At 42.9% G+C, this 15,873-nt stretch overlaps 1 protein-coding gene across 12 annotated transcripts in view; it reads right to left on the reverse strand.

Annotated features, from left to right (window-relative positions):
* Nucleotides 1-483: 483 nt before the first annotated feature.
* Nucleotides 484-15,873, reverse strand: part of CHL1 (cell adhesion molecule L1 like) — a 131,756-nt gene continuing 116,366 nt past the window's right edge. For 9 of the 12 annotated variants that reach the window (XM_032120390.1, XM_032120384.1, XM_032120392.1 and 6 more), the window contains 5 exons: nucleotides 14,671-14,850; nucleotides 8,918-9,079; nucleotides 8,152-8,283; nucleotides 7,295-7,367; nucleotides 484-5,468 (listed from right to left, as the gene is read on the reverse strand). In XM_032120390.1, the coding sequence (XP_031976281.1) occupies nucleotides 5,252-5,468; nucleotides 7,295-7,367; nucleotides 8,152-8,283; nucleotides 8,918-9,079; nucleotides 14,671-14,850 (764 nt within the window). In that variant the 3' untranslated portion in view covers nucleotides 484-5,251. Of the gene's footprint in view, nucleotides 5,469-6,566; nucleotides 6,571-7,294; nucleotides 7,368-8,151; nucleotides 8,284-8,917; nucleotides 9,080-14,670; nucleotides 14,851-15,873 lie in introns of all 12 variants that reach the window. The other 3 variants (XM_032120394.1, XM_032120393.1, XM_032120395.1) reach the window with 3 other exon arrangements.

Genomic DNA, 15,873 nt, shown 5'->3' on the forward strand with positions numbered 1-15,873 from the left:
AAAACAACAGAAGGTTTTATTGGGTTTGTGTGTGCCTGGATATTTATAAAAATTACCAATATTCTGGTGACCTTTAATGAAGAGGAGTAGGAACTCTGTGTGCTGGGAGGTTTTGTGCTGTTAATAGGGTGAAAAAGGCATGTGAGAGATGCTAACAATACACAGGGTGACAGTTTGGTCCAGGACAGGATCACATGGAATCAATGAGGAATTTGAATTCAGGGTGTTTGCAGGTCAGCTTCATCCTGCTTTGGTGTCATATCTAGAGGGCTGATGGTCCATGGTGTCCAAAACTCCCAGTGAAAGCCAAGGGCAGCTCAGCCTTGGTGTGAAACCAAAAAAACCCCACAGACCACAGCCTAGAGAGGTCTGTGAGTCACAATTAAATCAGATTCCCAGCAAGTAAACAGTGTCAAGTGGAAAAAAAATCAAACAAAACCCCCCAATCAAACAAAAGAGAAACTTGCAGATCACAGCCAAGGCTTTTGAAGATTACATCAAGTCAAACTTTTATTAGCAAAGTTGTATTTCATGTAAAATGAAAATATCTTTTCAAACCATACGTGCACATCTGCGTGGTACAAACAGCAACTACAGTACAACACGTTTCTCTAAACTTTAATCAATGCACACTAACATTTAGCTCCCCAAAAATGTAACATTGTGATGGTGACACCACATTTGCTTCGATCTTTTTCTCATGAAATTACAAAGTCTCTTGTTTAAAGTCAGAACCATAACAATAAAAAATGAACAGACAGAATGCTTTGGCTCAAACCCGCCGAGGGGCTCCTGCCTGAAAACAGAACAAATCAGTGCAGATCACTTGAGATTTTACATGAGAGATCCAGAGCTGCAATGTAAACATGTCCTGCTACTCCAGCGTGGTTTGTACCTTTTTATTTTGTCATCAGCATTGACAGAGGTGCAGCCGAGGGTGTGATCCATTGGCAAACAAAGGCAATTCTCCAGGAAGAATTTCCTTTCTTTCTATCTGTTCTTACAGGTGAGTAAAATAACCTAAATACACCTCTCATCTGCAATATCATGGCTATGAAAAATGATGCTGAGGTTTCATTTCGGAAGCTCAAGGAGCAGTAAATATTTTTCGTAAGTTTTCTTTACAAAATGTGGAATTACTGTTTAAAAACCCCACCTTGGTTGTTTGTTTTTTTTTTTAATATAGGAAGATTGTGCTACTATTTGTTTTCATCTCAAAAAGAATATTGGCCTGAAAATTTTGATGAAAACCTCTCATGCACTGGATTGGAGCCATTCAGTCAATGGAAGCAGTTACCAGGAAAAGAGCTACTCACTGGAATTGGTGTAACGTGGACACAGCAGAACAAATATCAGTCATTAAATGATTTGCTAATTAGATCCATTTAAGATGTGAGTTACAATTTTTAATTTTTTATACATGAACACACAATTTTATCCAGAGGGGGAAAGCCATTTTCTGATTTGATTCCTAATTCTGCTCTTCCTAACATTCCAGCCCCAGCAGGGCTTGGATGCCCAGTGCTGTATTTTTACTGGCTGGAATGCAGAGCCATGAGATTGGATCCCCTAATTTTGCCAATGAAGGAAGCTGGTGCTGTTCCTGGAAGTTCTTGATTGTGTAATTACATTTTTACATATAAATATATATATATAAATTAGAGAAAAATTAATCCACACCAAATCAATATTATGCTGCTCTGGGAATTCAAACAGTTCCCTTGGGAGAAAGGACAGAGGGGTTTTTTCCCATTATTTAGGAAGAGCTGATTTTATTTGTTTAATCTCATGCACAGTCAAAACTGCACAACTTTGTCAGCAAGACCCATCCCTCTCTTCTTCCAGAGGCTGCTTAGATCCCCAAACCCGGATCCATGGGGCCAAGGAAATGCCTCCTCCCTGCTGGTTGGAATTACGTCCTGGGTCGACTGGGATTTCAAATCTGAAAGTGTCATTTTCCCTCTCACACTTGGACTGAGGTAAAATGTCCTGAGCTGTCAGAACCAAACGGAACCCAAGCACAGCCATGGCCTGGGATAACTCGTAATTGATAACTCCCTGTTCTGCTCCCATGGCTGGACTTCTTCCTCCCAGCAGGCAGCCTGGAATTCCCTGCTAGGTATTAATTAATGAATTCACCACAGATTTCCGGCAGGTGATTTTAATAAACACTCCTGGCCAGAGCGAAAAAAAAAAAAAATCCCCAAAAATCCCAAACAAAGGAGCTCAAAGGATTTAATACTCAGTGCACTATTTCAGAACAGGGTGTGATTTTTGGGGCTGTCCTGTGCAGGGCCACGAGCTGGACTTTGATGACCTTGTGGGTCCCTTCCAACTCAGGGACAATTGGTGGCACGTTTTATTGAGCTACGTGGTCACACTTCCTCTCATCTGTCACAGACCAAGACAAAACCCCAGCCCAGCTCCTTGCAATGACAAAAAACTCCTCAGGAAAACCTCAGCTTGCTCTGTTGATTTACTTTTGAAAAAAAATCTCTAAAAAACCACCAATGTCCTGCACTTTCCAGGGTGCCTTTACAGCAGAAAACATCCCAGTGCAAGAGAAAAAAGGAATATAAATGACTAGGGAAGAGAAAACAGCTCAGGTGAGTGAGATTTCCTGGGAGTTTGAGCCACTTGTTTAATATTCATTGGGCATATTCCTCAAAATCCATGTTCAGAAATCCAGGTTCCATTGCACATCTTTTCCTCCCTGTTTGATTTTTAGATCCTGAGGCCTCGTGGAACACCAACATTAAGATTTAGGGCTGTGAATTAAAATTGGAGTGGGAAAAGCAGCGCCAGCAGCACGGCTGAGCAGCACAGCACAGGGATGGCACAAACACCTCGGCAGCAAGAGCTGCACAGGGGATTTACATCCATCACAGGATCATCTGACACTCACTGATATGGTCTGAAATTTGGGGCTGTTCAACAGAGGCATTTTCTGGGATGAGGGGTCTGCTTTATCTGCAGTGACCCACAGGAAGATAGGATGGGTGTGTGCAGGCACAGCCCCCCCAGCCCAGTGTGAGGGTTTGGGGGAGCCCACCCCAATTTTATTCCCTAATTTTGTTCCTTTTTCAAGCCCACCCCAATTTTATTCCCTAATTTTGTTCCCTTTTCAAAGACCTTTGATCATTCCAGATGATTCCTAAAAGAAACACACTAAAACCAGCCCAAAGCAAGCAGCAGATTGTCACAAGGCTAATCAGTTCTTAGATTTTATCTGGTTTGGGCTGCAGCAGACACGAGTCAGCAGATAAAGATGCTGCTGGGAAATGTCTCTGTTCATGAGATGCCAATTTTCACATTTCTCTAATTGTGCACTCCCTTCTTTGGAAAATTACTTCCCCCCCAGAATTAAATAAAAGGCTTTTGGACTTTTTCAGTGTTTGGATTGAACAAAATACAGAAAATATAACTTTATAAAAAGTGAATGATGTGGGTCATTGCCATGGCATGCAATGATTTTTGATTGAGGGCAGATTTCCACTCATTTTATACTCACAGGCACAGCCTGAATGGAGCTTTTGGAGTGGCTCTTTGGGGTTTGCTTTTCCCAAAAAGAGGTTACATGAAAAGCCCTGAAAGCTCCTGTTAAAAACCCCAGAAGAGGCACAGATAAGCAGAAGCATCAAGCAGCAAAGGCTTCCAGAAACTGCCAAGCTCTGAGCAGCAGCCCCAGCCTGAGGGGAGTCCTGTGTGTGATCCACAGCCTTCCCACTGGGAAAAAGCTGCATTTCCCTGGGCTTCACTGTAGCCCTTGCTGGGAACTCAGAACCACGGGAGTAATTCTTGCTTCCTCTCTTCCTTCCATTGAAATCATGGAGCCCGTGAAGGAGCCATTGGGGATATTTGCCTAATTGCTATCAGGATGCCAAACAGCTTTTAGGATCTATTCCTCCTGCAGGAACTACTTAAAAACCTTTATAATGGAGTGGCAGCCATTTGGAAGTGCAAGAAGAAACGAAGCCACATTGATGCTCTACTCAAGCAGATTCAGAAAAAAAAATGCTATTAAAAAGAGATTCAGGAGATTCCAATACAAAAAGACCAAAAAAATGTGCTGTACAGCTCGGCTGAGTTAGTGTTGGAGAGGCAAAGAACCAGATTTAAACCAGCATTCAGCCAACAAAATAGAAAAGAAACTCTACCATAATATTTTCTCTTTGCTTTTGCCTTTGTTTATTTAACAGTGAATAGGCTGAAAATAAATGAACTCTTGAAAGTCAGGTAGGTCCAGTTTAGGTGATGCTTGAATGGTGTGAGGTTTGGATGATTCCTAAACATACAACTCCATCTGAAAACTAATTCTGCTGTTCCAAATCCATACTGAGAAGCAATTCTAGTCATTCCTACACAGCTATACAGACCCATGCTAGCAACATGTCTCAGTTCAAAATAAAACCAGGCTGCTCTGGACTTGTGTCAATATTAATATCATATGTACAACGTCTCCACAGGATGTTTGCTAGCTCACAAATATACAGATATGAGACAGACACCAAGGAGTTTGCTCAGAAATGCAGCTTGCAGCTGGGGAAAAATGAAAATATTTCGAGTGATGGTGGATGGGAACCCTGTTTTGCCTTGCCACAGGAAAGAGCTGCAGCTTAACTTATTTAAGGAAATAGTGCCAGCTACTGGGCAGCAGCTTCACCCACACTTTGCTGTGGGTGAAGCTGCATCTCTAAGTATTGGTAATTAAGCCAGCTGTAACCACTAAAACAGTTTTTTGAGTATCATACACAAAGGGGTTTAATTCTTTAGGAAAAATTATACAATATATAGAATATATTTCTCTGGTCGTTTCAATTCTCTTTTCCCTCATTGTGTCACTTTGCAGAGTAACCTGTTGGTTTTGTTTGTGCCACAACCTCGAGGTTAAAATCAAGGCCATGAGGGAATTCCACACACAGCCATACAGGGAAAAAATCCTACACAGAGAAACATATTCCAAGCCTAAGGAACACCTGGAGCAGCAGGTAAGGATACAGATGCACCATCGAGAAACTCTGGGTTGCTCAGAGGGTTTACACATCGTGTAAAGAATGATTTTTTTTTATTGAGAAGGAAACACATAGAAATTAGCATGGAGAAATCATCTTTTAGTGGCAGTGACTCGTTTTTGTATTACCTGCATGTCAGGATTTTTCCTGACTGGCTCAATTGGCAACCTGCTCCCGAGCACACGTGGTGACTGTGGAGAGCTACCCAGGATAAATATCACAATTAAACACCAATCATTTTAGGCGTGGAGAGGAAAAGTTGCCGTAGAACTCCCAGTGCTTTCCACTGATCCTTTTTCCTTAGATCCAGAATAAGCTCCAATAAATGAACCATCTTCATTGAACATGCCATGCTCCCCTTCTCCATAATCTACCAGACTATCAGCACTTCCAGTGGCTTTAATGTCCCCGTTAAGTGACTGGAGGCTGCCTTTCAGCGGCTTTTCATCGCTGTCACTACAAAATAAAGAAAGGCCTTTCCAAAAATCCGGCTTTCACTTGCCAGGAGGGAAACTGCCCTTGGGTTGGGAAGGGAAGCAGCAGGAGGGAGGAGTGAGGGACACACGTGGGTGAAACAGTGAGGATGATCTGACCTGTGAGTCCTGCCCTGGTGCACCTGGACTTCCCCACACAGGATTTTGTCATTATTCCAACAATTTTTTTGGTTAACAGGCAATTATCAATACCCACCTATTTGGGTTTTTTTCCCTTTTTGCCTCGGGCAGACAGGACGGACAGAAAGGAAAGGGGAAGGAAAAGGGAATGCTGGAAGGGATTTCAGGGGTCTGTTCCAGCCATCAGGGCTGAGGTTAAGTGTTCAGCACCTCACAGAGAGAGACACTTTTCATTTTACAGAACAGCGGACAACATTCAGGGAGTATTTATTTAATTTTCCTTGTGAGCTGGGTGGGTGAAGTGATATCACACCAGTGGGTCACGTGCCACTGCTTTGGGAGCATCTCTTTGAGTTCAAATGACCAATAAAGATGCTTTCCCCCTTTTTTCTGCTGTTGTTTTATTTTACTGCAGTTTATCTCACTGGACTTTGCCTCTGCTAAAGGGGAGGAACCCAAACCAAAGCAGAATGAATGTCTGCATTTGCAGTCTCTGTTCAGTGAAAATTCCAGGAGAAAGGACAGCCCCACCACCAAAATTCAGGGAAAAAGGGGAATTTTGCTCGCCTTTCCTCCTAATGGCACCACAGACAAGCAACAGGAACAGCCTGAACAGGACATTGGGGGGAACTGGGAAAACATTAAAAGATTACACAAAAAAACTAAATTAGGCCTCTGGATTAGGGACATAATTACTCAGTTACAGCCCTTGCTGCTGATGCCAACTCAGTGTCAAATCTTTGGCAATGTTATCTAAGGAAGGACAGAGGAATGAACCTGAAATTCACTTCTTCAGGATGGACTCAATTTGTGCATAATCAACACAGAAAAAAATTGCTACTTTTCTGCACAGGGCATTTGTCCTCAGAAAAAAAAAGACAAGTTTGGATTTTAGGGGGAAAGGAGGGGGTCAAAGTTATTAACCTCAGGGCTTTCTTACCTTTCTAAATATTTGTCCCATTAGAAAGCATTAAAAATTAAATAAAGATGAAATTATGCAGAAAAAAAAAGCCCTACTCCAGTACAAATAATGTAGTATATATAAGTGGGATTTCAACAGCAATTTTGTGCCCTTAAGGCCAGCATCACCAGTTCTCCAGCATGGTTCTTGTAATTATGTCCTTTCCTTCATATCACAATTACATATTGCTTTAAGTTTTAGTTATTTTAAAGCAGCCAAAGTGATTATTTCAATTCTCCTACAGAGATTTCTGTAGTGAGGTTTGTTTGGGTTTTTGGTGTTTTTTACCATATTTCAAACTTTTCTTTGTTTTCTTCCCCAAAATGACCATTCCCCATTATTACATGATTTGGGTCTAAGTTTCAAAAACCCACTGAAGAATAGAATTCTATCTGTTGACTTCAGTGGGCTTTTCAGCAGGACCCCAAAGTATCATATATATTTACATTATTCATACAACGCTAATTAAAAAAAAAAGTGAAAAAAATCATCAATACATCAACATTTCCTTATATCCCAGCTTGGATGGATTGAAAGATACTGGATATACCTTGATATTCCTACTCTTATCCACTCCTATGAGGTTTGCTTTGAAAATGAAAAACAGCATTAATTGCATGCCATAAAATGTCCCAAATAATGATGGCATTTGGAAAGAAACAAAACCCCAAGAAACACAAAGGCTTGTGAAAGCAGGTCCTATTTACCTATATTCCCCAAAGATTTCATCTTTTATTGATTGAGCTTCGGGATCTGGATGCAAATCTTCTTTTTCTTTCACTGTGCAAATAAAATAAAGGACAGATCTCTGTGTTGTGTTCTGCCACGGATTTTTCTTTTCCCAGGGGTAATGGGAAAACCATCTGCAATCACCTCCAGCCTGGCCTGGAGTTGGCTGGACACAACCTGTGAGCTTCCAAGAGTTTGGGACCATTCCCTAATTTATTAAAAGCAAGTATTTATAGCATCATGGAATGGTTTGGGTTGGAAGGGACCTTAAAGCCCATCCCATCCCACCCCCTGCCATGGGCAGGGACACCTCCCACTGTCCCAGGCTGCTCCAAGCCCCAATGTCCAACCTGGCCTTGGGCACTGCCAGGGATGAGGCAGCCACCACCTCTCTGGGCAACCAGATTTCTACATCAATACATTCACTTAAATCCTTACTCACTGCTTGGAAAATTACAGAGTTAATTTTTAGCGAAATATTCCATTATTAAGCTGCCTGTGGAAGTTCTGTCCGTGTGTCCAGCAGCAGTTCCCAGGTGGAAAGCAGAGCCCTGCCAGCAAGGATCTTGGCCCCACAGCTGGATTAAATGCTGGAATATTCCAGGAGTGCTGGGAAAGGCCTTTGCAGGCTCTCTGAGCAGCACACAGCACTGCCTCACCCAGAGAGCACAGCTCCACTTACATTCATTAAAATCCCCTCCGTGGATATTTATCAAAAGCTACAAATCCTAATTGGATGTTTGTGCTCGCGGCCTTGCGGCCCCCAGAGAGCAAACTCTGAAGGATGTTGGTCATTAACATGTGAACACAGGGAAAGGACAATAAATCCATTTACCTGAATATTTGCCTCCTTTATTTCTTCTGACAAAGCAAATCGTCAGCAGCAGCAGGGTGAGCAGGGCGATGGCACACATCAGCCCAATGAACCAGCCCTGGGTGGAAATCCCATCGTAAATGCCAGCGTAGGCTTGGGGAGATGGGAGAGGAGGAAAAAGGGAGAAAATTAATCAGAGGGAAAGGGCAGCACCCCACGATAACACCAACACATCACGTTCTTCGCTGAATCTTAATGGAATCACTCTATCGCTATTTATGGTGTTAACTTCAATGAGAGGCAGGAATGTGTCCAGAGTGTGACATTTGGGACTGGAGGGGAGCGTGCAGGTGACAAGGCACGACACAGACACTTGGCAAGGTGGCTCTGAGAGAGCAGTTGACTCACAGGACTAGCACCACACAGCAAAGCCGAGCACAGAGTTGTTAAGCCTCTCATGCAAAAGCTGTTTTGCGAAAGAGAGAGAGGTAAAAGTGCCCCCAGTACGTGCAAATCACCAAACCGGCCACTTATGGGTTTTTTTCACAGCTGCCCCCTCTCAGGTTTGTAAAGGTTTGGGATTGTTCCAGGCTGGTGTAACGCACAAGGCTCAGCCAAGGACCTGGGATGTGTTTGTGCTCCCACGGGATTCAACTGCAAGGGCCAACCTCAACCCCACAGCACAGAACGATGAGTTTGGGACACTCACACTGCACGAGATGGAACCTCGACATCGAATCACACGGCACAACAAACGTTCAGCACCTCGAAGGGCTTTGTGTCTCACCTCTCCCCCTGGTCTCAATTACATCTTCAAAAATGCTATTGTTATCCACCCAGTTCTTAGTCACTAGGCGGATTGTGTACTCAGTGCCAGGCTCAAGGGCCTCGCTGGGCTGAAACTTTGGGGTGGGCTTTAGTGCGTCTGAAATCTTGCTGCTCCCTTTACCTACGGAATGCACACATTCAAGGCATAGGGATTAATGGCATTCATGGAAAAAAAAAAGCCTAGGAAATGCACAGCTACAAATAACAGACAAATACAACACATCATTTTAAACATTCGGCATCAGGCAATCTGATTTTCCAAAGCAAAACAAAAACCCTGAAACATCCCCTGTTTGATTTTTGTTGTTCCATCAGATGAAATCAACAGCAGACTGGAGTAATGCTGATCTTTAGGAAGGGGTTTGTACATCTCCCAGGATGGAAGCTAATATTGATGGGGGATTATGGATCTGCTCTAACTAATGCGTGCTTAAAAAATTCCAGCTTGCAAACGGGCTTGCTTTGTATGGATAATCTGGGGTTTGATGCTGCTCCCATTGAACTGAACTCAGCAGGGAAGCACAGACAGCTTGTTAGCTGGATATGGAATCTTATATGTCTCCCAGAAAAAATTAACAGCGGGATTTCTACTCGCTGCTCTCCTGACAGTGATTTTCTGTGGCCTTTCAAATTCCACAGTGCCTGCACAAAGCACTGGTTTAGAAACAACTAAACAATTTGCCTGTCAATGGATATTTAGGCGTTTAAGTGTTGCTGATGAGTTTAATATTTGATTAGGAGAAGGGGAATTCCAGAAGCTCTGGTTTTGGAACCTTGCTACTTGCAAAAGACCTCCTGTAACCCCTGAATGCATTCAGATTGTGGGGCATTAAATAAGATTTTTCACAACAGCTCTTGTGGAAATCAGGAACAACGACATTAGAGCAGTTGACAATCACTGCCTGGACATGAACAGCCTGCTCAGCAAATTCAGAACTGTGTGTGACATGGAAGGATCTCTTACAACGTGGGAGTGTCCCTGTCCTCGATGGCAGGAGAAATTTGGGGGGGCTGCACTTAATAAAAATAATTCTCGAATTGTTGTCAGTTGCCTGATTTGCCTGTTTTGTCCACAGCCATCCAAACTACATCTTGAGCACAAAGAATAATCTGGAAACCTCTTGGCCAATTAGCATTGACAGGAGAACAATGATCATTAATACTTCAAGTAGTAAATAAGCAAAGCAAGAAGCTGCTGGAGATTAAGGCTGAGTTGACAGCTGAAGGGAAAACAAGAAAACAGATTAAGATAAATCCAAGCACAGTAAAAGCAGCAGCTCAGGATAAGTTTTTCAAGGCAACTCTCCATGTGTTACAATAAGCAGTTAAATTAGCAGACCACTGGGACCCAGAGACAACACATCCAGCTGAAACACTGCTGATACTGAAGCACAGCTCATTAGCATAAATTAATCCATCCATCGGTAATTTTTGCTAAATGAAGTATGTGAAACCCAGCTATAGTTTTTAATCAAACTGCAAATTAAGCAACAGGATACCACAGGTACGTTTTAATTACATGGTCTAAAATCAAGGCATCAGAAAAATGGGAATATTACCCATAAAGGAACAGGAATGAACATGAACCTTCAACCCAGTGTCTGTTAAATATCATATAACACTCGTGTGTGACATGATAACCACATGATCCGAAGTGTTCACACCACCAGCCTCCTCAGGAAGGATTTCTCCTGAATTCCTGGGAAGCAAATCCTAAACCTTGAGCTCCTGGTAGGTGGTTTGTGGTGCATATTCTTAAACCAACTTAACCAGTCCCACTCTGCCTCCTACTCATTCCCAGCTTGTGGCAGCCTCTTCTTTCTGAACCATCAGCTCTTTAGAGAAGCAGAAAGAGGGAAGTGAGATGGCTCAAAAAAACCCTTTTTCTGTCCACTTATTGCTCAGCTCTGTCTGATGCTGCAGCTGCCACTGCCCTGGCACATGGAGCAGCTCAGGGCTGGGATGGACATCCCGAGATGAGGATGAGCCCAGCCTGACCTGGCACTGGGGATTTACCAACAGCTCTCCATTTATCATCTCCTAGCCCAAAACACTTTTTTTCCTTTAAAACTCAGAACAGGTGTCCCGTGCTGGGTGATTATGAGGTTTCTTTCCATGCCATTTCTTCCTAGTCTGTGTGACACACTCGACATGGGCCCTACAGAGGAGAAAGCTTTGCTAACGGGGGTGAGTTTGGTGGCTGGAATAGAAAAAGCACTGTGGCCTTCTGAAAAATAAAAGCAAAGACACACAGATAAGGAAAAGCTCCACATTCTGGAAGGCCAGGAACATACTGAAAGCTGCAGGAATTAGCTGCAGAAAATTGAAAGCAGTTGGGTTAGGTTTTTAATCTCCAATAAGGGAGAAGGAGCATTAGTAATAAAGGCGTATCACCAGCACTTTTCATCTTCCCCCACTATTTATCAGTCCCACCACGGGACTTGCATGAACATTAAACACTGAACTGCAATTTCACAATATTCCTACTGGGCTCCAAGATTTATGAGGAGAACGGAACACACATTTTTTATAGGAGCTTATGGTATATAGGGAAAAACAATAGAAATCACCCCCAAAGACTTTCCAGAGTGTTCTCCAAAAGTTAGCACATCTGTTAGAAAATATACTTATAAAAAAAGCCCCTGGCAGTCTAAGAGCTAAATACTAATTGTGGGCAGCATCTTAATTTATGACCATACCTGTCTAAATACATCTGCTGCAATAAATGCAAAGTTGAACTTTTATTAATTTTACCCTGCTGCCTGGCTATTAAAAATGTATAAATATGCATCACAAGTATCCTTCATTTTCAGGACTTTTTTAGTGCAGCAGGTATTTCATGTTAAATTTGGATTATTTTAGGCTACAGAGATTAGCAAACCTGTAAAGTTTGTTGAGAAGAATTTATAGGTGAGGCGGTGATCAAGAAATTTTCACCAATTTCATTAGATTTTCTTGATTCTGAGCAAATAGGGTTTGCTGCCAACAGCACCAGTGGTTGCATATGGGAAAGGCATTTTATTATTCCTTTTCCACTGTGCCTATGGCAAAAGAGAGCTAAACCCCCATGTCTTGTTCCAAATGGTCCTGAAGGATAGGAGCCTCTCCGTAAGATTTTCCAAAAGCCTTTGGGAATTACATGTCAACGGCCACTGGAATATAATGAAACTGGTAAACTTCTATTTCCTGGCTTCTCTGGAGAATAAACCTACAACTCTGTGGCTTCATGTGGATGAATTTCTCATTAATGCTTGGATTTCTGAACACACAATGATAATTCTCAACATGTAATACGTGTTTGGCAATCCCTGAGCAACGCTGGTGACAAGATGAAAAGGAGCTTTGTGTTAAAGAAGGGCTGCTACATTAAATTAATCTTTTCACTTCTGTAAGAGCATTATTTTGTGTTATGTTTCTGAGGGCTAATGATCTTGGGGAAGTTGACATTTTCAAGGGGAAAATTAATTAGTTTGGAGGTCATTTAAGAAATAGTGCCTGAAAATATGAAGACAGAGATTATAATCATTTTCTAAGAACAACATACCTTCTTCTGTGGAGTGAAACCAAGACGAAACCACAGAAATCAAACTATTATTTATTTTTCAATACAATCCAAATTCCCTTTTGCTCAGGTTCTTCATGATTGTCCAGAGTATTTTATCATGAAATAATAAACATCTTAGGTTGCCTATCAGGGTTTCATATCTGAGTTATTTTCCCCACACAGATTTGTTTTCAGTGGTGCTACACAAATCCCCTCACATATTAAATAAAGATATTCCCTTTTCTTTCTAATTCCAGACAGTGGTAGCAGGGATAACTGCAAATAAATTAAAGCAACAGCAGTGACGGAGATCAAGTAAAAATAACCAAAATGTGAATGAATCCAGAGCTGCCACCTCAACATCTTCACTTTCCTGGCAGAATGCATTGTGAAATTCTGAAATGCCCACAGCAAAGGCTGAATTGCAGCAGTGGAAGTTTCTAAAGCCTTAAAATGAACAACAGGAGCTTTATGGGTTTATTATTAAACTGGAACAGAGTGTTATAGAATCACTGAATCAACCCCCAAAGAAACGTGGAGTGCTCCATCACGGAGTTTCATTTCAGAGGGCACCACATTTTATATCTGTCATTTACGTGGGTCATTTGAAATTATCAACTTTGACTTCTGAAATCACTCTCCTCCTTCAAAAAGAGAGATTGTTTTAATTTTGAGCAATTGCCTCAGTCCCCAAACCACAGCTTAAAACCCCAAGAAGGTCAGTGAAAAGCATGATTTTTTTTTCAGCCTATCATGTTTAGGTGAAAAATATCTGAACAATTTAGCCAGCAAATAATGACACAGAACTCCAATGGCACCTCAGTGACAGATGCAGTGCCCTAATTTAGGGTGGCTTGAGAAGCACCAAGGAGCACACATAAATCATGGAACCAAACCCTTGCAGCTTTTATTAATTATACTACTCTAGTCTAAGAATATTTCACAAGAATCAGGTGTTGCCACTGCTGAAACAGAGTTTAGGAAAGTAAAGAAAGAGAACAAAATGAATGCCAACATCTCATAAACCCTGACAAGGTTATTCCAAGAAGTTACACACTTTCAAGGAGTCAAACACGTTATTCTGGTCGCCCAATGAAGGCCAGAAAAGGCAACTAATGAGGGGAAATATGGTCAATTCTGAGCTTGGAAAAAAAAAGACCTTTTTCTTTCCTTAATGAGGAGTAAATTCTGTATCATGGTGATTAATAATTGCTGCCAGGTGAGTACCTGTAACCTACAGTGAGACTGGAGGCCACAAGAGAGTTGAGGAGTTTTACTGCTTGAGAGAACAAATGGCAGTTCCTGACTGGATCTTGAACTGGGACACAATGGTTTTAAGCACTTTTCAACTGTTTTACCAGTAACTGAAAAGAATTCTGCAACTTAGAAGTCCAACAGCGCATGGACCATTTTTCTATTTTACATCAACATTGCTGCAGACTGTTATCTTTGCTAAAAATGATGTGGCCAAGACACTTTTGCTTATCACATTCTCTTCTCCTTCCCTGGGGTAAGTGCACAGCAATGGTTTCTGATTGATACCAAGGAGCTGCTCCTCGGTATTGTGGAGTTCTCAGACTTGCTGAGCACAGTACATTTTATTTCATTTCAGCTGAAAGATGAGCCATCATGGAGTGCTTGGGATTTTCCTTTAAATCATTGAACATCAGTGTTTCAGCACAGGGTGTAAGTGGCACACAAATGTTCACTCCTGGTCTCTGATAAAATAATCATAAATAATGGAGCAAATGCAGTCAACTTTATGGTTATCTGGATTTTCCATGTCAAACGGCTGACCCTGATGCTGCTGGCAGTCCCCCATCTTCATGCATGGGCAGAATTTGTTTTTATAATATTACTGAGAACAGATTAGCTGTATCTTCAATTTTCTGTTCATGCCTGAAAGCAGCTCACTTATTCCAGCATGGCTTAAGGAGTTGGTGGGTGGGAACAGAAATAGGATTGCACAGCAAAAGGAAACAGACGAGCTCTGCCTTCCTGAAAAACACCACGGCCACATTAAAAAGTCCCATTGACTGCTCTCAAGGCAAGGAAAACAAATCCATCCCCCCTAACTACAAAGGAAACGCCAAGCCTGGATTATTCCCGCTAGGTTTGTCCACAATGGGTGGAGCTCCTCCACACCAAAGCAGACTGTGTGAACTTACCTCCTTGGGCCAGCGTCAGCCCCTCCTCGGTGGCCGCCTTCCCGCAGCCCTTGGCCGTGCAGGCCTTGGCGTAGAACTTGTACTTGGTGCTGGGGCTGAGCCCCGCCAGCCGCCAGCTCAGCGTCGAGCGGTTGGTGATGCTCACGTCGCTCACGGGGCCCACCTCGTGCGTCTCATTGACTGCAAGGGAAGAGCACCTCGGTCAGAGCCAGGAAACGTGTCCTGAGCACCGCCAGGAGGGAGCACTCCGCAGGGAGGGGGAAGGAGGGAGGCTGGATGAGTGTATCTGCCCTTCCTGCCGGTGTTAAAACGGGATTTACGTCCTCCATGTGCATCTCGCGGCGGCTGGTGAGCTATTACTGCTCTTGAAAAGCTCTCTGATTGCATGTATGCACAGCCTGAGTGGGAGGTAACAACGACTGTCTCCTAGATCATTAAATATCTATGAATTGCTCCTTGCTTCGCTTCCAAACATCTGCAAACTTTTACCAGCAACTTAGAAGGTGGTTGGTGTGCTGTGAGCTGCTCTGGCTCCTCAGAGCTGGCAGCTGAAGGAGGGGTTGTGAAAAAATTGAGGGAGAATCTTATAAATATACAGAAGTATCTGAAGGGAGGGGTCAGAAGATGGACCAGGCTCTGCTTGGTGGTGCCCAGCAAAGGGCAGAAACTGATGCCCAGGAAGTTCCACCTGGACATCAGGGAGAACTTCCCTGTGTAATGACCGAGCACTGGAACAGGCTGCCCGGGGAGATTGTGGACTTTTTCCCTCACCGGGGATATTCCAGAGCCACCTGGACACACTCCTGTGCCGTGGGATGACCCAGATGACCCTCGGTGGTCCCTTTCCAACCAGAACTAGTCTGTGATTCTGTAAATAGATCCACTCTATTTGCCTGTAATCAGCAAAACCAAAGGGAAGACCCAGACTCCAGCCCCTGTTGGCAAAGGCAGCTGAGCAGTTCTGCTATCAGCAGAGAGAAGTGAAAAGTACATGGGTGGGTTTTTTTTTTATAAAAAGGGCACTGACTCATCCTTTTCCACCCTCGAAGAACATAAAAAATACATTGAATTATCACCATACCACACAACTGGTGTGGCAGTCTGGGCCAACTCCTGGGTCTTGCCTGACATTGTCTTTGTTTCTCATTTCTTTCCTAGGCAAGAAAGAAAGAAATCCCCTGGTACTTGCTTGTTTTCAGTGGG

Source organism: Corvus moneduloides, chromosome 11 (assembly GCF_009650955.1).
Source record: "Corvus moneduloides isolate bCorMon1 chromosome 11, bCorMon1.pri, whole genome shotgun sequence".
NCBI lineage: Eukaryota > Metazoa > Chordata > Aves > Passeriformes > Corvidae > Corvus > Corvus moneduloides.